The sequence below is a fragment of the Rhinoraja longicauda genome, chromosome 14, assembly GCF_053455715.1.
Source record: "Rhinoraja longicauda isolate Sanriku21f chromosome 14, sRhiLon1.1, whole genome shotgun sequence".
Taxonomy (NCBI): Eukaryota; Metazoa; Chordata; class Chondrichthyes; order Rajiformes; family Arhynchobatidae; genus Rhinoraja; species Rhinoraja longicauda.
In genome coordinates this window covers 32,128,664-32,153,798 of record NC_135966.1, presented here as the reverse complement: position 1 = coordinate 32,153,798, position 25,135 = coordinate 32,128,664, and the positions used below count along the sequence as shown (strand labels likewise).

The 25,135-nt window shown below is 45.3% G+C and overlaps 1 protein-coding gene across 1 annotated transcript; it reads left to right on the top strand.

The window, feature by feature from the left end:
* The first annotated feature begins 431 nt into the window (after positions 1–431).
* Positions 432–23,572, top strand: dele1 (DAP3 binding cell death enhancer 1). The gene is made up of 12 exons (XM_078411153.1): positions 432–569; positions 8,057–8,180; positions 9,600–9,717; positions 11,176–11,320; positions 12,367–12,522; positions 13,884–13,963; positions 15,192–15,288; positions 16,290–16,432; positions 17,215–17,373; positions 18,530–18,622; positions 20,022–20,181; positions 21,985–23,572. The coding sequence occupies exons 1-12, from the start codon at positions 539–541 to the stop codon at positions 22,287–22,289; spliced, it is 1,611 nt and encodes a 536-aa protein (XP_078267279.1). The 5' UTR covers positions 432–538; the 3' UTR covers positions 22,290–23,572.
* Positions 23,573–25,135: the final 1,563 nt, after the last annotated feature.

Sequence of the window (25,135 nt, the reverse complement as noted above, 5' to 3'; positions counted from 1 at the left end):
CGGTCAAAGATACTAGAGGAGCAAGATAGACCACTCGACCCCAAACACCCTCGTGTGTCACGGCGCCATTTTAGTCGGCAGAAACATAGAGACATTTAACAATAAGCATAACAACAATCTGTGAGTTGATAGACGAGATATATGCTGCATTTTAATGGTATCATCACACACATGGTATCATCACCCCCACAACACTGATTACACTGCGAGGGGCAGAGCGAGCGGCGGGGTTTGCTTACTAAAATGGCGGCCGTCACGCTCCTTGTGTGTACTCCACTTCAGCGGAGTGCGCCATCTTGTTGGGCATCTCTGCGTCTGCCCGCGTCCCCCCCGCGCACGCTGCCCGCGTCCCCCCCCGCGCACGCTGCCCGCGTCCCCCCCCGCGCACGCTGCCCGCGTCCCCCCCGCGCACGCTGCCCGCGTCCCCCCCGCGCACGCTGCCCGCGTCCCCCGCTGCAACCCCAGCCCCCGGTGCCCAGCGTCAGGCTGCGGCCCGCCACGCAATCACGTCGCCTCCTCACGCTGGGGCGGCCCAGAGATGTGGCGGCTGAAGGCTCTGCTGTGCCGCGGTGAGAGGGGGGAGAGAGGGGAGAGGGGGGAGAGGGAGGGGAGGGAGAGGGGGGGGGGAGGGAGAGAGGGGGGGGGGAGACAAGGAGGAGCAGGGCACCTACAGCACAGCTTCAGGCTGATCGGTCCACCACCTCCATGCTGACCTCCTTGACCTGTGTGTCAGTGTGAGAGAGAGTGTGTATGTGTACCCGTGTGTGTGTATGCATGTGTGCACATGTGAGTGTGTGGGTACGTGTGAGTATATACATGAGTGTTTGTACGTGTGAGTATGTACATGTGTGTTTGTACGTGTGAGTATGTACATGAGTGTGTACGTGTGAGTATGTATATGAGTATGCGTACGTGTGAGTATGTACATTAGTGTGTGTACGGGTGAGTATACATGAGTGTACGTGTGAGTATGCATGAGTGTATGTGTGAGTATGTACATTAGTGTGTACGTGTGAGTATGTACATGAGTATGCGTACGTGTGAGTATGTACATGAGTGTGTATGTGTGAGTATACATTAGTGTGTACGTGTGAGTATGTACATTAGTGTGTACGTGTGAGTATGTACATGAGTATGCGTACGTGTGAGTATGTACATGAGTGTGTGTACGTGTGAGTATGTACACGCGTATGCGTACGTGTGAGTATGTACATGAGTGTGTATGTGTGAGTATACATTAGTGTGTGTACGTGTGAGTATGTACATTAGTGTGTGTACGTGTGAGTATGTACACGAGTATGCGTACGTGTGAGTATGTACATGAGTGTGTACGTGTGAGTCTGTACATGAGTGTTTGCGTCAGATGCTGTGCTGCACCTGGTTCGGTACAGTGAAAAGCTTTGTTGCGTGCTGCGCAGTCAAATAAAGCTCTGTTATCTCTAAAGTACCTGCCTGTTCCACTTCCTCTGGCAGCTACAAAGCCAGCGTTGGATCCCTATAACTAACACAGATTCAGGGACAGTTTCTTCCCACTTGCCATCAAGCAACTGACCCATCCTCTCACCAACTAGAGAGCGGTGTTGACCTCCCATTTTCCACATTGAAGACCTTTGAACTATCTTTTTATTTTTTTTATTTTTTTTATTTTTGAAAAGCATATGTACAAATAGAAATAAGAAAAAACACATTTGTTACAAAGTTCTTACATAGCTTCAATTTTTAAATTTTTGAAGAGAGAAAGTAAAAATAAAAATAAAAAACTGTAAACTTGGGGAGAGAGAATAAGAGGGTTAATAAAAAAAAAAAAATTTTTTAAAAAAGGATCTAACAATAAAAATTAAAGGGAGTAGATCCGGGAGACAATAACCACAGTTGTACATCCAACCCCTAACTCAAGTTTCAACTTTTAATTTAAATTTTTTTATTTTAGTCCTGTGCCAAACCCATTTACTTTTCTAAAAATTCAATAAATGGAGACCATATTTTTAAAAATAACTCAGGTTTGTCGATTAAGGCAAACCTTATTTTTTCCAAATGCAGGGTCTCTGTCATTTCCATAGTCCACATTTTAATTGTTGGGGTTATTCGTTTTTTCCAAAATTTAAGTATTAATTTTTTCGCAGTTATTAGACTGTAATCAAGAAAATGTACCTGACTTACTGTAAAATTTGTAGTATGTTCTGATAATCCTAATATAATTAATTTTGGGTCCATATCTAATTTTTTATTAATAACTTTAGAAACTATTTTAAAAATCTCCAACCAGAAGTTTTGCATTTTTATACAAGTTACGAAAATATGAGTTAAATTAGCTTCTTGAAATTGACATTTATCACAAATAGGAGAGATACTAGGAAAAATCCTATTTAATTTCGTCTTCGAATAATGTAATCTATGTATTATTTTAAATTGTATTAAGGAATGTCTAGTATTCAATGAACATTGATGTATATGTTGTAAGCTTTCATCCCATATATCTTGCATTATAAATTGATTCAATTCGTCCTCCCATGCTCGTCTATAAGATTCTGATGACGGAATGTCAGTGTCAAGGAGAGTTTTGTAAATAAAGGATATTAATTTATTTGAATTATAATATCGATTCAGGCATACATCAAGTGTTTCTGGACCTCTAAACTTATATTCTTGCATGTGTGATTTTACATAATCTCTAAGTTGTAAATATCTAAAATAATTATTAACATGTAATCCGTACTTCTGCTGTAACTCCTGAAACGAAAGAAAAGTTCCCTTATGATAAAGATCTCCCACCCTTTTGATTCCATAACTTTTCCATTGAGCAAAGCCTCTATCTAAGACAGACGGTTTAAAAGAAGGATTATTCGCAATAGGAAGGAAAACAGATAATTTACTCAATTTTAACGTAAGCTTTAATTGTTTCCAGGTACGGATAACACTATGTATAATGGGATTACCTCCATATGTTTTTTTATTTAAATTTATTGGAGCTAAGAGGATCGCACCAATATCGAATGGTAAACAATCCTCTTTCTCTATCTTTAACCAATCCGGTTGTTGATCAGAATCATCCAACCAGCAGGTTATATTTTTAATATTAACCGCCCAATAATAAAATAAAAAGTTAGGTAAAGCAATTCCTCCATTAATTTTAGACTTACATAAGTGTCTTTTATTTATTCTATGAGTCTTGTAGTCCCAAATAAAATTAGTGACAATTGAATCAATTTTTTAAAAAAACTTTTTTGGAAGATAGATCGGAATTGCTTGAAATAAATATAGTAGCTGTGGAAGAAAGATCATCTTTATAGCATTACTACGACCAACTAATGATATAGGAAGTGTTTTCAAAAATTGGATATTTCTGTGTAATTTAGCAAGTAAAGGAGGAAAATTTGATTTAAATAAAGAAGTATATTTCCTAGTCACGTAAATTCCAAGATATTTAAACTTTTCATAGGCAATTTTAAAAGGAAATTGTTGAAGTATGGCCGGATTATGCTCCATTATTGGCATAATTTCACTTTTATACCAGTTAATTCTATAACCTGAAAATGAACCAAATTGAGTTATGAGATTGAATAAATTCGGAATGCTAATTTCTGGCTTTGTAATATATATTAATACATCATCCGCATATAAAGAAATTTTATTGGTTGTATGTTTAGTGTTGTAGCCATGAATATCTGAATTTGATCTAATACTCTCAGCAAGTGGTTCTATAATAAGGGCAAATAAAAGTGGTGATAGTGGACATCCTTGTCTACAACCCCTAGCTAAATGAAATTTAGATGACAGCATTTGATTAGTTAATATTCTAGCTGTTGGGGATGTATATAAAAGTTTCACCCATGCACAAAAATTTTCACCTAGTTGAAATTTTTCCATCACTGAGAAAAGATAGGGCCATTCTACTTGATCAAATGCTTTTTCAGCATCTAGCGAGATGATTGCTAAATCTTCATTTAATAGTCTATTTGAATAAATTATATTAAACAAGCGTCTCAAGTTGAAAAATGAATATCGTTTAGCTATAAAGCCTGATTGATCGGGGTGTATCAATTTGTCTATAACTAGACTTAATCTCTGAGCTAAAATTTTCGCTAATATCTTCTGATCAGTATTTAAAGGAGCTATCACCCTATACGAACCAGGGTCTTCAGAATCCTTATCTTTTTTAGGAATGAGGATTATTGTTGATTCAGTCAGAGTTTGTGGCAATCTCTGTTGTTTAAAGGCGTGACTATATACAGTTTGCAAACGTGGAGAGATCAAACCACTAAATTTTTTATAAAATTCATTATTTAAGCCATCAGGGCCAGGAGTCTTCCCATTTTTCATGGATTTAATAGTCTCTTCAACGTCTTTCATAGTTATTTCTGCGCCCAGTAAATTTCTATCACTCACATTCAAACCAGGAAGATTACATTCCTGCAAAAACTTTTGCATCTGCGCAGAAGTATCTGTTATTTTTGATGAATATAATGACTGATAAAATTGCAAAAATCTCTGATTAATATCCTTTTTTGTTTAGTATATTGAAAAAGCCTTAAAATATGAGCTGAAAGGATATAATTTAACTTATATTTGAGAACTGCAATTTTATTATGTATTTCAATAGAGGGAGCGATGGCATTTGTTATGTCTAACTGTCTTATCTGACTTTCCAGGTCATTCTGTTCAGCTCGGTTCTTCTTGTTTTGAGACGCTTGAAAAGCAATAATACATCCTCTCACAAACGCTTTAAATGTTTCCCAAAGCAGGGACGCAGATGTTTCAGGAAGGTCATTTGCGTTAAAAAAAATCTCAAATTGCGATTTAAGATAGTCATAACATGCTTTTTCATTTAAGATTTGCGGATTAAATCTCCAATTAGTCTGTTTCCCCGTTACTCCTTGGAGTTTCACCCTAAATGTTAAAGGGGCATGATCGGATATAATAATATTATGATATTTTGAATTATACGTATAAGGGATAAGTTTGGAGTCCACCAAGAAATAATCAATTCTTGAATAAGTTTTATGCACAGGTGAATAAAATGAATACTCTCGGCCTGAAGGATTATCAATCCTCCAAACATCTTTTATATTTGCATTATTTATATGAGTTTAATAATTCACACGACTTGGATTTTGTTTTCCTTTGAGTTGAAGATCTATCCAAATAAGGATCTAATGTACAATTTAAATCTCCTCCAATTATCAAGTTATATTGTCCAAATTCTGGAATGGTATTAAATATATTTTTTTTAAATAACGGATTATCAATATTTGGTGCGTAGACATTCACCAATATCAATTTTGTAGAATATAGTTCTCCCACTAATATAACATATCTACCTTCAGTGTCGACTATAGAGGAAGTATTTATAAATGGTATACCCTTACGAATTAAAATAGCAACACCTCTTGATTTAAAGGGAAACGATGAGTGAAATACTTTATCAATCCATTTGCTTTTCAGTCTATTATGTGCTACATTTTTTAGATGAGTTTCCTGAAGGAACATTATGTCTGCATCAATAGATTTTAAATGTGAAAGTACTTTACCTCTTTTAATTGGTTCATTAACACCCTTGACATTCCAACTACAAAATGTAATACCTTTAACCCCTGTTTTCCTAATAGAATCTTGCATCTTAACCGATAAATGGTCTATAATAAAGCAAATGGTCTGGCACCCGGACTACAACATTTTTCTTGAATGAGGGGTGGATGATCTTTTGTACAGCGTAGAGTGCCTCCCGGGAATATCTCCCAAAGGTATATAATTTCTGAAAAATGACATGATAATAAAAGTTAAATCTAAAAAAAAAATCAATATATAAAAGGTTAAAAGAGTGCAGGAAAAAAGAAGAGACAACTAAAACTACAACTACAATTAGTGCAGTTAGTGTTAGCCACCCTAAGGTGGCAAAAAATCTAAGGACTTCCGTGAGATGTAAAAAAAAATTAATACTAGCTCCGTTTTTTAACACAGTTATTATTATTTTTTTTATTTTTTTTAAAAAGAGAGATAAACGGGGCAGGCCCGAAACTAATTAGTCTATAATAAATCGATTTTTCTATCTAAAGTGTATTAATTAAGTATTCAAAGTAAGGTTTACATAAATCAAATATTACTTATACTTCTTATTAGTGATGATTAATAAAAATATATATGTTTTTTAATTAATAATTATTAGTTACGGTTAATATACGTATAGTATATACACTAAACTTAAATCTTTGAATTTTAATATTTTTAAAGTCCAATTAGATGTCTGCCAATTAAGATAGCCGTGAAATCATAATCAAGCCTTCAGCGACCTTTCGATCTCCCGAGCAAATTCCAGTGCTTTTTAACCCCTGTAAAAAAGGATTCTTTTTGATTGTAGGTCACTCGGAGTTTTGCTGGATACAACATACCAAATCTGAGCGCTGGGATCTTCTTGAGAATAGATCTTGTCTCATTAAACAGAGCTCTTTTCTTAACCACCTCAAAGGGGTAATCTCTGAAGATGCGAATCTCATCGCCTCGGAATGATAAAGCTCTGTTACTAGCAATTCTTGACAGCATATCTTCTAAAACGTGAGCATTATGCACCCTCAGAATCAAATGTCTTGGAGGCGCATTAGCACCTGGCCGTGCTCTCAGTGCTCTATGGGCTCGATCCAGCAAGGGCTTTGAATCCATTTTCAAAACTTCCTGCAATAACTCAGCAGTAAAATCACGAACGTTTTTATCTTTTTCTTTGCCTTCTTTAACTCCAAGGATTCTTAAATTTTGTCGTTTTGAATGACCCTCTAAGTCAGTACATTTTTCGGTTAATCTCATCAATAAATCAGAAAGACGCTGAGTCTCCGACACTACTACTTTTGTAGTTTCAGCACTCGTCTCAGCTAAAGTTTCCAACTCACCTAAAGCCTCATCATGTTGTTCTATTGACGCGGTGATGTGGTTCAGCTTACCAGAAAAATCAGAGTCCAACTTTTGTAACTTGGAGGTTACTTCCTCCATGTGTTCATTCATAATTACACACATTTCAGCCTTTGATTTATCCAACTGCTCCTTAATAGTAGATAGTATTTCCCCCTTCATTCCTTTAAGGGACACTAATTCAGCTTTCATCTCTTGTAATTCAACTGTCATATTTACCACTTGAGACTTCATATCTGAAAGCTCCTCACCCACAACGCTGCGAAATTCTTCCAATCCAATTTTTTTAGGCTGTGGATTCCGGGTTGTTCGTTTGGCAGTTTCTTCCTGACCCGCTGCTGAGGTTTGAGCTGTAGCAGAGGCTTCCATCTGGCTTGATTCTTCTTCTTCCACGGGTCTTGTTCTAACCGTTCCTTTTTTAACGGTTTTTAACGGGGGGGTGCGACTTGTCGACATTTACTTTTAAAAGTCGCGATCTGATGATGTCACCCACCCTTCGTTGAAAATTGCCGGTAAGTTGCAACGGGCCCGTCCCGTTCCTCTCTTCCTAAATCGGAATGTTCACGGAGCTAGTTGACGTGCGACTTGTTCAGTCCATAACGCCACCGGAAGTCTACCTTTGAACTATCTTTAATTGGACTTTATCTTGCACTAAATGTTGTGCCTTTTATCCGTTATCTGTTCACTGTGGATGGCTTGATTATTTAGCTTCGTTTAGTTTGTCATGTGTACCGAGGTACAGTGAAAAGCTTTGTTGCGTGCTGCGCAGTCAACAGAAAGACAATACATGATTACAATCAAGCCGTCCATAGTGTACAGTTACAGGATAAAGGGAATAACGTTTAGTGCAAGATAAAGTCCAGTAAGAAATGCTGCTGTTGAAGTAGAGTTTTAAAAGAGTGGAACAACTATAACAAATGATTGCAGATCCACTTCTCGGACCAGAACGTGTAGAATCGCTTGGCTTGGGTGCCATCTTGGATGTCAAATTGGGCAGCACATAAACAAAACCTTTTTTGCTGTACCTCGATGCATGTGGCAATAATGAACTAAACCTGGTGTTTGCTGCTTAGCTGGGAATCTGCCAGCTCTTCCCACATTTTGAAGCGTTACGAAGAACTTCCCTTCATTCCTTCACCTCCTCTCGTTTTCTCCACAGCGCTTCACCGCTGGCACATCTCCGGGCCCTCGACCTCACTGCGCCTGCCTCCCACCCACTGTGCCGACGATGACCTGTTAAACCCTGCGGCTCGGCTGCCTACCCACTGCACCTTCAGAAGCAGGTTGGTCACCATTCGAACGCGCAAATCTGTTTCATTGTCCAAGCGTCGCTGTCTATTAAAATTCAGATCACCCAGCTGCAGCAAGGGTATCATTAGGTAGGAAACGATGCAGAAGAGATTCAGCAGGATGTTGAAAACAAGTTACTGCAGATGCTCGTTTACACAAAAGGAGGCAAAGTGCTGGAGTAACTCAGCGGATCAGGCATCATCTCTGAATAATATGGATGGGTTCTTCAGAGTTTGCCTATCCATGTTCTCCAGAGCTGCTGCCTGACCCGCTGAGTTACTCCAGCACCTTGCGTCCTTTCACCAGGATGTTAAATGGGCTTGCAGGCTTGAGTTACAGGAAGAGGTTGGGTAGACTGGGACTTTTTTCATTCGAGGCTGAGGATTGAGCTTATTGAGCGTCTCTGCTTCCACCACCCTTTCAGGCAGCGTGTTCCAGGTCCCAAACACCCGCTGGGGACGAGAGCTTTCCTCAGCTCTTCTCTGACTTTAACTCCTCATCTTAAACCCAAGCCCTCTGGACTGCATTATCCTTCGAACCTCGGATTAAAGTGGTACAGTGGGGAGGTGGAAGAGCTGCTGCCTCACAGTGCCAGAGACCGGGGTTCGATCCTGACTACGGGTGCTGTCTGTGTGAACTTTGTAGGTTCTCCTTGTGACCTCGTGGGTTTTCTCCAGGTGCTCCGTTTCCTCCCACACTCCAAAATTACCAGAGCGCACTTTAGTTTAGTTTAGAAATACAACACAGAAATAGGCCCTTCGGCCCACCGAGACCTTGCTGACACGCACTATCCTACACACGACAATTTTTTTTTTCCGAAGCTAAATTAACCTACAAACTTTTGCGTCCTTGGGGCGAGAGACAAAGCCACAGCACATGGAGAAAACACACGTGGTCATAGGGAGAATGTACAAACTCCATACAGACAGCACCCATTGTCAGGATCAAACCCTGGTCTCTGGCGCTGTAAGGCGGCAGCTCTACTGCTGCACCACCGTGCCATCCTGTGTTCTATGTTTAGAGACGCAAGACTGCAGATGCCCTGATGCAGGGTGTCATCACGAAACGTTGACTGCCCCTCTGCCTTCACAGATGCTGCTTGACCAGCTGAGTTCCTACAGCAAGTTCATTAGTTCTAGGAGCAGAATTAAGCCATTCGGCCCATCAAGTCTATTCCACCATTCAATCAGGGCTGATCTATCTTACCCTCTCAACCCCATTCTCCTGCCTTCTCCCCGTAACCCCTGAACCCCGTACTAATCAAATCTGTCAATCTCCGCCTTAAAAATATCCAATGACTTGGCCTCCACAGCCATCTGTGGCAATGAATTCCACAGATTCATCACCCTCTGACTAAAGCACTTTGTTTTTCTGATACTAAAACATCTGCTGATTTGTGTGTGGATTTCCAGTCCAACAGATGCTCAGAATGGAGATGCAGGAGAGGGGAAGCGGGAGGAAGATGAACAGAGGACACGGTTTTATTCCAAGGGGTTGCCACGGTTTTCGGGATTCGATGCTGTTGGCTGGGTAAGAAAAGGAAATGGCTAAATGTTGGTGACATCTGACGGGCAGGCAATGCTCAACAGTGTGGTCTTGGCTGGGTTTAAATATGTTACGTACCTGACAAGTAATAATAATAAAACATGATTTTTGAGAAGGCACTGTGGCGATGCTGCCCCACAGGAGCCACCCCAACCCCAACCCCCAATTCCAGATTTTTCCCTCTCACCACCATAATCAATCTGAAGAAAGGTCCTGACCTGAAACATCAACTGTCCATTCCCTCCACAGATGCTGCCTGATCCACTGAGTTCCTCCAGCATTTTGTGTCTTTTCATGTCATACAGCACGGAAACAACTATCTCCTCTGGCAGCTCGTTCCATACACCCATGAGTGAAAAGGTTGCCCCTCCATTTCCTATTAAATCTTTCCCCTCTCATCTTAAACCTTTGTCCTCTGTTTCTTGATTCCCTTATCCTGGATGAAAGACACTCTGCATTCACCCTGTCTATTCTCATGATTTTATACACCTCCATAAGATCACCCCTCAGCCTCCTGCACTCCAAGGAATAAAGTCCTAGCCTGCCCAATCTATAGCTCAGGTCCTCGAGTCCTGGCAACATTCTCGTAAATCATCCCAGCACTCTTTCCAGCTTAACAACATCCTTCCTGTAGCAGGGTGAACAAAGCCGAAGGCTCGAGGTTCGGCCCTTCCAATGTCTTGTTCACCAGTAACATCTCAACTTTAGGTTTAGTGTAGTTTAGAGATACAGCATGAAAATAGGCCCTTCAGCCCACCGAGTCCGCACCAACCAGCGTTCCCCTTACACTAGCACTATCCTACACATGAAGGACAATTTACAATTTTACTGAAGCGAATTAATCTACAAACCTGCACGTCTTTAGAATGTGGGAGGAAACCGGAGCACCCGGAAAACACCCATACGGTCACAGGGAGAACATGCAAACTCCGTACAGAGAGCACCCATAGTCAGAATCGAACCCGGGTCTCAGACGCTGTGAGGTGAGAACTCGGTTATAGCTGACAATCGGCAATGACATACCCCCACCCCTCCCCCGTGGTCCGTTATCGCGAGGGCTTACCGTACAATACTCCAGATGTGTTCTCACCAATGTCTTCTACAGCAGTAACATAACACCCTAACTTCTAGGGATCAGGCAGCATCTCTGGAGAAAAAGGATGGGTGACATTTCGGGTCAGGACCCTTCTTCATCCTTTTACTCCAGGGATGCTGCCTGACCCGCTGAGTTACTCCAGCATTTTGTGTCTATCTTCAGTGTAAACTAGCATCTGCAGATCCTTTCTACACATCCTAACTTCTTTACCCAATACCCTGACTGATGGACGCCAATGGATCGAGAGCCGCTTTGACCACCCTGTCTAGCTGTGATGCCACCGTAAGGGGATCGCCTTGCAGCTCCACCTTGCTGACTGTGTTGTTCCTTTTCCTTCTCCCCTCCAGGGCGCGGCTGCCGTGGTGTTTCTACAGTTCGCCAGGCATCTGCATCACCACTTCTGCCATCGCGTGGGACCCCCTGAGAGTGAAGCTGCCCCCCAGCTCTGTGTCGCGGGCATCGTTGCCTCCGCACTGACACCAGACAGAATCGGTAAGTCTGCCGCTCATTCGCCGTACACCAATTCAATCGTGATTCAATGAAAGGTGTCACGTGTACCTATGTACAGTACCTAGGCAGATGCTGGTTCATACCAAAGATAGCCACAATGTGCAGGAGGAACTCAACGGGTCAGACAGCATCTAAAACTAGAGGACACAGGCTTAAAGTGAGAGGGGAGAGATTAAAGAAGGTCCTCGGTGGGGGCATCTTTTTCACTCAGAGGGTAGTCCGTATCTGGAATGAGCTGCAGTGGAAGCTACCATTACAATTTTTAAAGACAGAACAGATAAATATCGGACGAGTTTGGAGGGATATGGGCCAAATACAGGCAAATGAGACTAGCCCAGAATGCCAACTTGGTCACCATGGACAGGGTGGGCAAAAGGGCCAATTTCCAAGCTATACAGTTCCAAGACTAATTTGCCTGTAAAGCTGCAGCAAGTGAGAATTTAATTGTTCTGGTACGTGTCTGTTGTATGTGACAAATAAATACAAGTGATAGAGTCACACAGCACGGAAACAGGCCCTTTGGCCCTTCTTGCCCATGCAACAAAGGTGCCCCATGTACACTAGTCCCACCTATCCACGTTTGGCCCATATCCCTCTGAACCTTCCTATCCATGTACCTGTCCAGGTGTAATGAGCGACACAGTGGCGCAGCAGGTAGAACCGCTGCCTCCCAGCGCCAGAGACCCGGTTCAATCCTGATGGGTGTTGTCTGTGCGGAGTTTGCACGTTCTCCCTGTGTCGCGAAGGTTCCCTCTGGGTGCTCCGGTTTCCGCCCCCACACATCGAACACGTGCAGGTTTGTAGGTTAATTGGTTTTTGTAAAATTGTCCCTAGTGTAGGAGAGTGCCAGTGTATGGGGCAATCGCTGGGCGGCATGGCCGAAGGGCCTTGTTTCCATGCTGTATCTCTAAACAATAGTCTAAAAAGACAGTCTTTTAAATGTTATTTAATTCTTGCGTTATTGCTCCCCTCCTCCACCGTTCCCTCGCGTGCTCTCTGACATGTCTGTGTCTTGCTTTGTGTGGCAGGGTTCAGTCGATGTATCCTGCCTCGTAGTGTGGATCCCGACTCCATCAGCACCTCAGCGGCTCAGAGTTCCAGCTCGGCGGCCTCTTCCTCTCCTGCAGGGGGCGCAGCTGTCCACTATTGGGCCCATCCGGGGAGCTTTGAAAATGTAGAACAAGGTATCTATTAGTCTTGGGAACAAAGTATAGGGAAATAACTGCAGATGCTGGCACAAATCAAAGGTATTTATTTCACAAAATGCTGGAGTAACTCAGCAGGTCAGGCAGCATCTCAGAAGAGAGGGAATGGGTGACGTTTCAGGTCGAGACCCTTCTTCAGACTGGTAACAAGATTCACTAAAGAACAATCACTGACACTGCTTGCTTGTTGCATAGACTTGCATAACTTGCAGTCCCCCAGGATTATTTGTCAGACGTATATACGTTATACCGCGGCCGAGGTGGCTCTGCGGTAGAGTTGCTGCCTTACAGCGCCGGAGACCCGGGTTCGATCCCGAAAACGGGTGCTGCCTGTATCCGTAACGGAGTTTGTACGTTCTCCCTGTGACCACATGGGTTTTCTCCGAGACCTTTGGTTTCCTCCCACACTCCAAAGACATACAGGTTTGTAGGTTAATTGGCTTGGTGTAAATGTAAATTGTCCCTAGTGTGTGTAGGATAGTGTTAATGTGCGGGAATCGCTGGTCGATGCGGACTCAGAGGGCCGAAGGGCCTGTTTCCGCGCTGAATCTCTAAGCTAAACTAAACGTAAGACCACGATTGGTTTTGCAGGGTTGTGGATGTAGCCCAGGCCGGTGGTTCGCCAGGACCTTGGGACCAGTGACCATGATCCTGGGAACTATGCAACGGTCCAATGTCTAACGGGATGAGCAATCTCCGAATGGAGTGGATTGATTAATCCTGAGGGGCATCTCCAGCAGTCCAGGCAAATGGAGTGCCTCCCATCCTACTGCTGAGGGAAGCCAGATCACTGCACATCTCCACATCTCCAGATGCAGAGCATTGCAGTAGTCCACTCAACCCATTGAACCTGTGCTGGGATAATCTGCCAGCATTTTCAGCTCATTGTTATGGTTTAGTTTATTGTCATGTGTACCAAGGTACAGTGAAAAGCTCTGTTGCGTGCTATCGAGTCAGCCGGAGACTATACATGATTACAATCAAGCCATCCACATGATAAAGGGAATAACATTTAGTGCAAGATAAAGTCTGATTAAAGATAGTCCGATGGTTTTCAATGAGGTAGATGGGAGATCAGGACTGCTCTCTAGTTGGTGATATGATGATTCAGTTGCCTGATAACAGCTGGGAAGAAACTGTCCCTGAATCTGGAGGTGTGCGTTTTCACACTTTTGTACCTTTTGCCTGATGGGAGAGGGGGGAAGAGGGAGTGACCGGGGTGAGACCGGTACTTGATTATGCTGGTGGTCTTGCCGAGGCAGCCTGAAGTGTAGATGCATTAGCAGATCGTTTTGGGGAGATGTTTTGAGTTTTTAATGCGGATCTCCCTTACGTTGCAGATGATCCCCTGTTCATGAAGTGTACAGAGCACTCAGAATACAATGCCAGGGCTGAGAGCCACCCACAGCCACAGGTCCAGGTAAGCAGACTGCAAAACAAAAGGGTTGGCGTTGAGATGGGTATGTTGCTTTGCACATGACTGTCCCTGGATATAGGACTTCAGTCAATCATTGGTGCTTTATTGTCACATGTGCATAACACAGTGAAACTCCTTTTTGCATAGATCACACCTGCACGAGTCGCCATATTTTTGCGCCGTTTACAAAAAGTCCAAAATCCGGTTCACACGCTCAATGTCCTAGATTCAGCCAGCCCCCAGGCTGCTGCAGAGCCTCCTCCATCACCTTTGACCAGCTCTGAAGACTGGGTCTCAGAAACGGCTGCTTCCCAACAATCATCAGGCTTTAGAACACCACCAACACCAACTAAACTACGAACTGTCAGTAGAACTAGGGACTTTGGGCTTTTTGTTTGCACTAATATTGGTTTTGTTTTTAAGTTATTCACAATAATAAACTAAACTATTCTAAACTAATAAGAGTTCACAGCGCCCAGTTTTCAAATCCCTTCCTCAACACCTCTATCAGATCAGAAAACATCTCATTAGCGCTTTGAGCCAATTGAGCTGCACGTGAGTGCTTCTGTCCTGTGTCGTAATTTAGTTCAAATTGTGTAGGCAAGAACTGCAGATTCTAGTTTATACTGAAGATAGACACAGAGTGCTGGAGTAACTCAGCGGGTCAGGCAGCAACTCTGGAGAAAAGGAATGGGTGACGTTTCAGGTTGGAACCCTTCTTTAGACTGAAAGATGGAAGTGGGTGGGGGGTTTTGGAGGTGAGAAAAGGCAAGAACAAATCAGGGCCAGCAACAGATGACCTCAAGAAGGGTGGAGCCCATAATGGCCCATTGTTGGCTGGGGAAGAGGTGCTAACGAGAGCAATACAAGGGTGGGAACAAAGGAACCAGTAGATGACTAGGGTGGGGGAAGGGGGAGAGAGGGAATGCAAGGGTTATTTGGAATTAGACAAAATCAATATTCATACCACGAGGTTGTAAGGTTCCCAAACAAAGTATGTCTGCAAGCTTCTAGTTCCACCGCCCCCCCCCCCCCCCCCCCCCCATCTCTAGCTTTCAATCTGAAGAAGGGCTGCGACCAGAAACGTAATCTATTCCTTTTTTCCAGAAATGCTGCCTGACCCGCTGAGTTACTCCGGCACTTTGTGCCTATTTTTGTAATTTGTAATTTAAGTTCCATGTTGTGTGTGGAGCCAAATCCTTGTTTCCTGCTGTTTTCCTGTTTGATACAGAGGGAGGAAGCGAGTTCAGAAGAAGCTTTAAACCGAGCCACTTCTGACTTACAAGGGGCTGCAAAGTCGAGCGTATCTTCCATATTCAATATCATCGGTAAGTGAATACAATCAATGATTTGTACACGTGAGATGGGAGTGCAAATGTTCCTGCTGAACAGCACAGTGCAAGTTAGAGTCGTAAACTGTGGAAACGGGCGCTTCAGACCAACATGGCCCATGTTCCTGATAACTTATCATTAATTGAAATAGAGACTAAGAAACTGCAGATGCTGGAATCCTGAGCATAACACAAAGAGCTAGAGTAACTCAGTGGGTCAGACGGCATCTGTGGAGGGAATGTTCAGGAAGATATGATGTAGTATTGGCATCATGTTCAGGACAGACACAGACACGATCGAACAGCCCAGTTCTTGTACTGTTCTTTTCTACCGGTTAGGCGGCATCTGTGGAGTTAATGGACCGAAGTCGTTTTCGGGTCAGGACCAAAATGTTGTTTGTCCACTCCCTCCACAGATACTGCCTGACCCGCTGAGTTCCTCCAGAACTTTGTGTTTTGCTCAAGATGCCAGCATCTGCAGTTTCTTGGGTCTCCCATTTCAATTAATTCAATTAATCTCAACCCAAAACGTCACCTGGCCCATTTCCCTCCACAGATGCTGTCTAACCAGCTGAGTCCCTCCAGCACTTTGTGTCTTGCGTTGATTGAATCCGTTATTATCCATCTATTCAGAATCCCTGCAAGGGTGGCTCCCTGGCCCAGCGGTAGAGTTGCTGCCTGACAGAGACTCGGATTCGATCCTGACCTCGGGTGCTGTCTGTGTGGAGTTTGAACGTTCTCTCTGTGACCATTTGGGGTTTCCTCCCACATCCCAATGATATGTGGGTTTGTAGGTTAATTGGCCCTCTGGACATTGCCCCGAGTGTGTAGTAAGTGGATGAGAAAGTGGGATAACACAGAACTAGTGTGAACAGGTGATCGGTGGTCAGCATAGACTCGGTGGGCTGCAGTATCTCCATGCTATATCTCTAAACTAAACTAAACTAAAATCTCACCAACAACGATCCCTGTAATTTTCTATTAAATCTCTCGAACAGGGCTTGAAAATGTCAAAGCTCAAGATGAAGACTTGGCTTTCTCCTGTTTCATGGTAGCAGCTCGACAAGGGTACAGGAAGGCCCAGTACAACGTGGGAGTGTGCTACGAACTGGGGAGAGGCACAGCCAGAGACATCGACAAGGTCAGAATCTGTCAAAGGAAACTGGGCACCACGGTGATGCAGCGGTAGAGTTGCTGCCTTCCTGCGTCAGAGACCCGGGTTCAATCTTGACCACGGGTGCTGTCTGTATGTTCTCCCTGTGACCACATGGGTTTCTCTGAATGCTCCAGTTTCCTACCACACTCCAAAGATGTGCAGGTTTGTAGGTTAATTGGCTTTGGTAAAATTGTAAATTGTCCCTAGTGGGTATTATAGTGCTAGTGTACAGGGTGATTGCTGGTTGGCGCGGACTCAGTGGGCTGAAGAGCCTGTTTCTCACTGTATCTCTAAAGTGTACAGTAAAGAAAAGTGTGCCTGGCACATGTGCCACGTATTTCATTTTGAGATACAGCCTTGAAACAAGCCCATGAACTGAGTCCCTGCCGACCAGCGATTCCCGGACACTAGTTCTATGTTATCCCAGTTTCGCATCCTAAAGACTAGGGGCAATTTACAGAAAGCCAATTAACCTACACGTCTTTGGGATGTGGAAGGAAACGGGAGCATCTGGAGAAAACCCATGTTGTCACGGGGAGAATGTGCAAACTCCGTACAGACAGCACCCGTAATCGGGTCTCTGGCGTAGTGAGGCATTGGCTCTACCTCTGCATTACTGTGCCGCCCTTAGGTGTTAAACAACTGCATGTAACGGTTATTTGTACTCTTGATAACCGATTTCCTTGACGTGTTACTGTGTTTTGTACATGGGGCAGTAGCTGGTATGCAGGGCCTAAGTCTGTTCATTCTTCTACCTTGTCCCTTAGGCCATGCTGTACTACAGTCAGGCAGCAACTCAAGGTCATCACTTGGCCCAGTATCGTTGGGCAAGGTATCTGCTGGAGGTCAAGCCAGAAAGGAATGTTGGAGATACACAAAAGGCCATTAATCAGCTGAAGAAGGCAGCTAAGTCTGGACTCAGAGAGGCAAGCTGATTTGTTTTATGTCTACGTTGCTCTCATGCTAAAAGCTAAACTGCAGTGTACAGTAAACCCTCGTAATAACGGACCGCTACAGGTTTACCACTGATTTTCTGGCATCCTTGGTTCCAGAGCCTTTCTGGATTATCCGTTTTGCCGGACCAACAGAGGTCACGGCCTCTGAGAGGAGTCCAATGTACCAGAACGGTCTGCGTAGGCCGCCCAGTAGCCGAGATACCTGGGCACAAAGTTGGCCTCTGAAGTCGGTTATGGGAACAGTTCTGCTGTCTCTGTCCGGGCCGGAGTTCCAGAGCCCGGGGGCAAATTCAACCACCAATCGGCGCAGAAGTCCCGATGAGGTTGAGATCAGCCGCCTCACCCGGCCTCGACGCCACATTTCCGGGGGGACCACGATGCCTGAACATTGTTGGTGGGCCTCTATATAGCGGATTTTGGATATAGCGGACCGAGGCTTCCATTGCACCGCCCCCCGCACCCGCTTCCACCAGTTACCCGACGTTACTAAAGGCGGCGTGAGTACCGGGCCCATCCCTGGAACATCGTGTGTGGGGCCCGGACTCTGCGGCTCCCCACCCTGTGAATTCCCCACCCACCCAACCACGTTGCCCCTCTGCACTGCACTGGGGAGGGATGCAGAGACATCAAGAGAGGGAAGATAGGTTTCGGGGTGGCGCAGAGGTACAGTTGCTGCCTCAATAGACAATAGATGCAGGAGGAGGCCATTCAGCCCTTCGAGCCAGCACCGTCATTCAATGTGATCATGGCTGATCATTCTCAATCAGTACCCCGTTCCTGCCTTCTCCCCATACCCCCTGACTCCGCTATCCTTAAGAGCTCTATCCAGCTCTCTCTTGAATGCATTCAGAGAATTGGCCTCCACTGCCTTCTGAGGCAGAGAATTCCACAGATTCACAACTCTCTGACTGAAAAAGTTTTTCCTCATCTCAGTTCCAAATGGCCTACCCCTTATTCTTAAACTGTGGCCCCTTGGGGTGATCTCTGGTCGGCGCGGACTCCGTAGGCCTGAGGGCCTGTTTCCACGCTGTATCTCTAAACTAAACTAAGATGGTCCAGGGGAAGTGGAGGTACAGAGCATGGTGGGCCCCTGTTTAGCAGCTAACCTCGTCCTCTTGTGTTTCAGGCCCAGGCGTACCTGGGAGTGTTCTACACCAACAAGCCCCACCGAGACCTGGAGCAAGCTGTCAGCTACTTCTCCATGGCAGCCAGAAGCGGGGTAAGTTGGCTGGCATTTCCATAGAGAGAGGTGAACGAGAACAATAAATTAAATATGTAAATACTTGCACAGCATCATTTTAGTTCAGTTTCTTTTTTGGAGACACAGCGTGGAAACATGCCCACCGAGTCCACGCCGACCATCGATCACCCCGTACACTAACACTATGCTACACACTACGGACAATTTACAGAAGCCAATTAACCTACAAATCCGTACCTCTTTTAAATGTGGGAGGAAACCTGAGCACCCAGAGAAAACCCACGCAGTAACAATGAGAATGTGCAAACTTCACACAGACAGCACCTGAGGTCAGAATCGAACCCAGGTCTCTGGTGCTGTGAAGCAGTAATTCTACCCGCTGCGCCACTGTGCTGCCAACAGGTCTGTCAGCACACAGTTAGCCCGAGGCTCTCCAATGAGTTATATGGGAGGTCAGGACCGCTCTTTAGTTGTTGATAGGATGATTCAGTTGCCTGATAACAGTTGGGAGAAACTGTCCCTGAATCTGGAGGTGTGGAATCTTGGTTGCACTCTGGACTTTTTGTTTGGTTTTTGTTTGTGTTTTGCACTAATATTGGGGCTTTTATTATTTACTGACGTTTTTTTTTCCTTTTATTACTATGTTAGCTGTTGAGTACTAGGTTTATAGAAACAAGGAACTGTAGATGCTGATTTACAAAAAAGACAGAATGCTGGAGTAACTCAGCAGGTCAGGCAGCATCTCTGGAGAACATAGGTGACGTTTCACAGAGCGCTGGAGTAACTCAGCGGTCAGGCAGCATCGCTGGAGAACATGGATAGGTGGCGTTTCCATTCAGGTCACTCCTGACGCAACTTAAGGAGAACTTCTTCAAAGAGGCCATTATGAATCTGAAGAGGAATCTCGACTCGAAACGTTGGGAACTATTCATGTTCTCCAGAGATGCTGCCTGACCCGTTGAGTTACTCCAGCACTTTGTAGGGTTTTTTTGTAAATCAGCATCTGCAGTTCCTTGTTTCTATAAACCTAGTGCTCAATAGCTAACAGTAATAAAATGAAAAAAACCCAATAAATAATAAAAGCCCCAATATTAGTGCAAAACAAAAACCTGAAGTCCATAATGCAACCAAGATTCCACACCTCCAGATTCAGGGACAGTTTCTTCCCAGCTGTTATCAGGCAACTGAATCATCCTTTCACCAATTAGAGAGCGGTCCTGACCTCCCATCTACCTCATTGGAGACCCTCGGACTATCTTTAATCAGACTTTATCTTGCACTAAACGTTATTCCCTTTATCATGTATCTGTACACTGAACGACTGACTGGATAGCACGCAACAAAAGCTTTTCACTGTACCTCGGTACTCATGACAATAAACAAACCTAATGTGCGACCCACCCCCTGTCGCCAGCAGGATGCTGGGAGCCTGTTCCACCTGGGGATGTGCTGCCAGAGAGGCTGGGGCGTACGGATGGACACGGGCCGGGCCGCTGATCTCTACACGCAGGCAGCTGCTGCTGGCCATCCTGACTCTCTGTGGGCCCTGGGCGTGCTCCACCAGCAAGGACATGCAGGTACCGTGTGTGTCGTGAAGCAGGGTCACGCCTTTCCTGCATCGGAGGTTTCCTGTGGCAGCTTCCGCCAGGAATAGGCTGCCTCACCCCTTCTGCTTCCTGCTTCTCCCAGTGCCGGGACTTGCTAGCAACAGCAGCATCATCTCTCTTCCCCTCTCCCCCCCCCCCCCCACCAACCCTCCCGCTCTCCAGTCTCCCTCACCCCTCCCTCCCCCTCTCCCTCTAATGTTCCTCTCCTTCCCCTCTCCCCTCCCCATCGCTCACTTCCCCTCCCCCTGTCCCTGTACTCCCCCTCTCCTCCCCTCTCTCAACTGCCCTGCCTCCTCCCCTCCCTCCCCGTGGACAGCTACATGGACGGGAAAGGTTTAGAGGGATATGGGCCTAATGCGGGCAGGTGGGACTAGCATAGATGGGGCAACGTTGGTGTTGAAGGGCCTGTCTCTGTGCTGGATGACTCCATAACAGCCATCCATGAGGGGGGGCTATCAAGTGGGGAGGGGATGCGAGTCGGAGCTGGGGATTTATTAGGGGCATTTGCACTCCTGGGGTGTATAAATGCGATTTATTTACTGGGCTTTATCTTGCACTAAATGTTATTCCCTTTATCCTGTATGGGTGGCAGCTTGATTGTAATCATGTATATAAAATGCTGGAGTAACAGCGGGCAGGCAGCATCTCTGGAGAGAAGAAATGGGTATCGTTTCTGGGTCGAGACCCTTCTTCAGATTCCGAAGAAGGGTCGTGACCCAAAACGTCACCCATTCTTTCTCTCCAGAGATGCTGCCTGTCCCACTGAGTTACTCCAGCATTTTGTGTCTACCTTTGATTTAAACCAGCACGTGCAGTTCTTTCCTACACACTTGTAATCATGTACATTCTTTCTGCTAACTGGACAGCACGCAACACAAAAGCTTTTCACTGTACCTTGGTACACGTGACAATAAACTAAATTAATCTAAACTTAAACCTCTGGTTCTTGATACAATACAATACAATATATCTTTATTGTCATTGTACAGGGTGGGAATGCGCCTCCCATATGATGTAATAAATTAATTAACTAATCAGTATTAATTTAAACAACCCAATGAAACTAATTAGAAACAGTTTTAAAACAGAATAAAGTGCAAGTAGGTCTGTGCCGGTCCACTGTGCGATGTGACCATCCGGCTCAGCAGGACCGGTTCATGGCAACTATGGCCCTGGGGATTCCCCTACTCTGCGTAAAAATGACCTTTTATCCTTTATCTTATCCTTTATCTGCGCACTGTGGACGGCTCACCCCAGTCGGTCTTCTCCCCTCTCCCATCGGGCACGAGGCACTAAAGTGTGAAAGCGCATGCCTCTAGATTCAGGGACAGTTTCTTCCCTGCTGTTATCAGGCAACTGAACCATCCTATCACCAATAAGAGAGTGGTTCTGATCACCCCATCTACCTCATTGGAGACCCTCGGACCTCTTTAATCAGACTTTATTGGACTTTATTTTGTACTGAACGTTATTCCCTTCATCCTGTATCTGTACTCTGTGGATGACTTGATTGTAATCAAGTATAGTGTTTCTGCTGACTGAATAGCACCCAACATAATAAGCTTTTCACTGTACCTCGGTACATGTGACAATAAACTCAACTAAACGAAACACTAAACGTTATTGCCCTTATCATATATCTGTACGCTATGGATGGCTCAATTGTAATCATGCATAGTCTTTCCGCTGCCTGGTTAGGACACAACAAAAGCTTCTTACTGTACCTCGGTACCCGTGACAATAATAAACTAAACTGCTTATTTCTGGTTGCAGGAGGTGGAGGTGGGTCGTGGGGCCGTTCCTCACTGCGGTGTGTGATGTCCTCGCCCAGTCTCCATGCCCAAGATACACCGCAGGCACTGCTCCCCCGGCAACATGGCGCGCCTGAGGCCGACACGGTCTCCCAGCCTATGGGTGTCCCCGTTCCCACCCTGCTGCCCCACTCCTGGAGTACCGGGTGCCTCCGAGCCTCGCCGCTCAGTGCCAGAGCTCCCTGCCTCGGCGCCAGTCTGCCCGCGGTGGAACACTGGGCGGGATTGCCAACGGCACGACACACCTTCCTCGCCGGCTTCAGCTGACTCCCGCAGAGCCGTCCCATCGAACACCACCTTCCTGCTCTCACGGACTGAGGACTCTTCCCGCTCCCTCCTGAAGATGGAGCCACTTCTCGCTGGGCTGAGACCAAAGCGGGTGACGGTGCCTCGAACATAACCCCCAGGGATATGGCTCCACCCTTCCTTGGTCATCTGTTGCAGCCCTGCTTTGTTCTGGCATTTTTGTACCTCCAGTACCCTCACCCCTACTTTCAATCTGAAGAAGGGTCCCGACCCAAAATGTAACCTATACATTTTCTCCAGAGATTCTGCCTGTCTCGCTGAGTTACTCCAGCTCTTTGTGGCTATCTCTGAAGGATATCAACGTTACTAGAAACCTCGTCTTAAAGAACATCCACCTAACATACTGATTAAAGTCACTTGAGAGAACGACACTTTAGTGTGACTTCAACGATGTTGGAGCCCACAAACTCCAAGAGCAGTCTCACTGATCTTTCGGTAGACACAAAATGCTGGAGTAACTCAGTGGGACAGGCAGCATCTCTGGAGAGAAGGAATGGGTGATGTTTTGGGTCGAGACCCTTCCTTTGTCCCACCCCCCTGACTTCAGTCTGAAGAAAGGTCTCGACCCGAAACGTCACCCATTCCTTCTCTCCTGAGATGCTGCCTGACCTGCTGAGTTACTCCAGCACTTTGTGAATAAATACCTTTGATTTGTACCAGCATCTGCGGTTATTTTCTTACACTCTCTTTAACCGGTGTAATTGCTCAGTTGATGGGGGGATGTGTACATTGAGTTTAAGGGACTGCATCATATAGAATTATACAGATAGAAATAGGCCTATTCAACAGTGGCACAGTTACTGCCTCACAGCGCCAGAGACCCGGGTTCGATCCTGACTACGGGTGCTGTCTAAACAGAATGTGTACGAGACTGTGTGGGTTTTCCCCGGGTAGTCCGGTTTCCTCCCACACTGGTCAGCCATGACTCGGTGGGCCGAAGGACCTGTTTCTGTGCTGTATCTCTAAACTAAACTAAGGTGCGCACTGGAAATTTTGTCCAGATTAAAGGAAGTGCCGGACCACCAGTTGAATCTGTGCCGACCAGCAATCCTACACACTGGAGACAATTTACAGAAGCCAATTATCCTCCAAACTGTACGTCTTTGAAGTGTGGGAGAAAACCGGAGCACCCAGAGAAAACCCACGCGGTCGCAGGAAGAACGTACAGACAGCACCCATAGTCAGGATCGAACCCGGGTCTCTGGCGCTGTGAGGAAGCAACTCAAAGCGCCACCGTGTTGCCCTATTTCCAGTTCTTAGTTTAGTTTTGTTTTTAGTTCAGTTCTTAATTTAATTTAGTTTTTAGATTAGTTTAGTTTAGCTCCACATAGACAACACCTGGTGGATCGAGCCCTGGTCTCTGGTGTGGTGAGGCTAAGCTCTGCCACTCTGCCAGGCTGTGTCACCGACGTTAGTTGCGGCAGGTTGTTCCCTGGTTCTGCCTTTGATTCAAACTCGCCACCTCTGCCCCTTCACCTCCATTAGCAAAACTACAAACTTTCTACTTCAGTTGACACTTCTACCCCACCATGATCTTCCCAGGCAACAATTAGATTAAAGATGGGATACCGTGATGAAACAGTCTTAATTTCCTCTCCAATTATTTTTTAATTACGCCCTTCCAAGCCTAACAGCGACACAGTATCGCAGCTGGAGATTTCATAAGTTATAGGAGCAGAATTGGGACATTCAGCCCATAAGTACACCGGCATTCAATCCTGATCTATCAGGCTGATCTATCTTTCCCTCTCATCCCCAAGTCTCCTAGCTTCTCATAACCCCTGATATCCGTACTAATCATGAATCTGTCAATCTCCACCTTAAAAATACCCAATGACTTGGCCTCCACAGTTGTCTGTGGCAATGAATTCTGCAGATTCAGCACCCAACTCCACATCTCCTTTCTAAAGGTACGTCCTTTTATTCTGAGGTTGTGTGCTCTAGTTCTAGACTCTCCCACTAGCCAAAACATCTTCTCTGCATCCACTCTGCCTCGGGCGCTGTCTGTGTAGAGTTTGTACGTCCTCCCTCTGACGGTGTGTGGTTTCTCCAGGTGCTCCGGTTTCCTCACACATCCCAAACACAGCACGGAAATTAGTCCTTCGGCCCACCCTGTACATGCTGACCAAGTTGGCACACTGGGCTAGTTCTATTTGCTTGCGTTTTAATGGTATCTGCTCTGATAGCTTCCTCTGGCAGTTCGTCCCACCTACTCTGAGTGAGTTACCCCTCAGGTCCTTCTTAAATCTCTCCCCTCTCGCCTTAAGCCTGTGCCCTCTACATTTTTAATCTTCTACCCTTGGATAAAGACTGAGCGCTCACTTTACCCATGCCCCTCATGATCTTGTAAACGTGAATAAGGTCACCCTTCAGCCCCCTACACCCCAAAGGAAACATTCCCAGCCTACCAAACCTCTCGAGCTCAAGTGCAGGTAACATCCCAGTGAATCTCTTCTGCATTTCCAACTTGTAGTGACCGTTGCTAATCGGTTGGGTTAACTTTGTGGCAGTATATAAAATTATGAACGGCATAGGTTGCAGTCGGAACCTTTTTTTTTCCAGGGTACAAATGACAAATAGTAAAGAGCATAGTTTTAAGGTGAGAGAAACCCTAAAAATAGATTAAAAGAGATGTGCTGGGCAGGTTTTTTTACACAGAGGGTGGTGGGTGCTTGCAGGGCGGTGGGTGCTTGGAGGGTGGTGGGTGCTTAGAGGGTGGTGTGTGCCTGGAGGGTGATGGGTGCCTGGAGGGTGAAAGGTGCCTGGAGGGTGGTGGGTGCTTGGAGGGTGGTGGGTGCTTGGAGGGT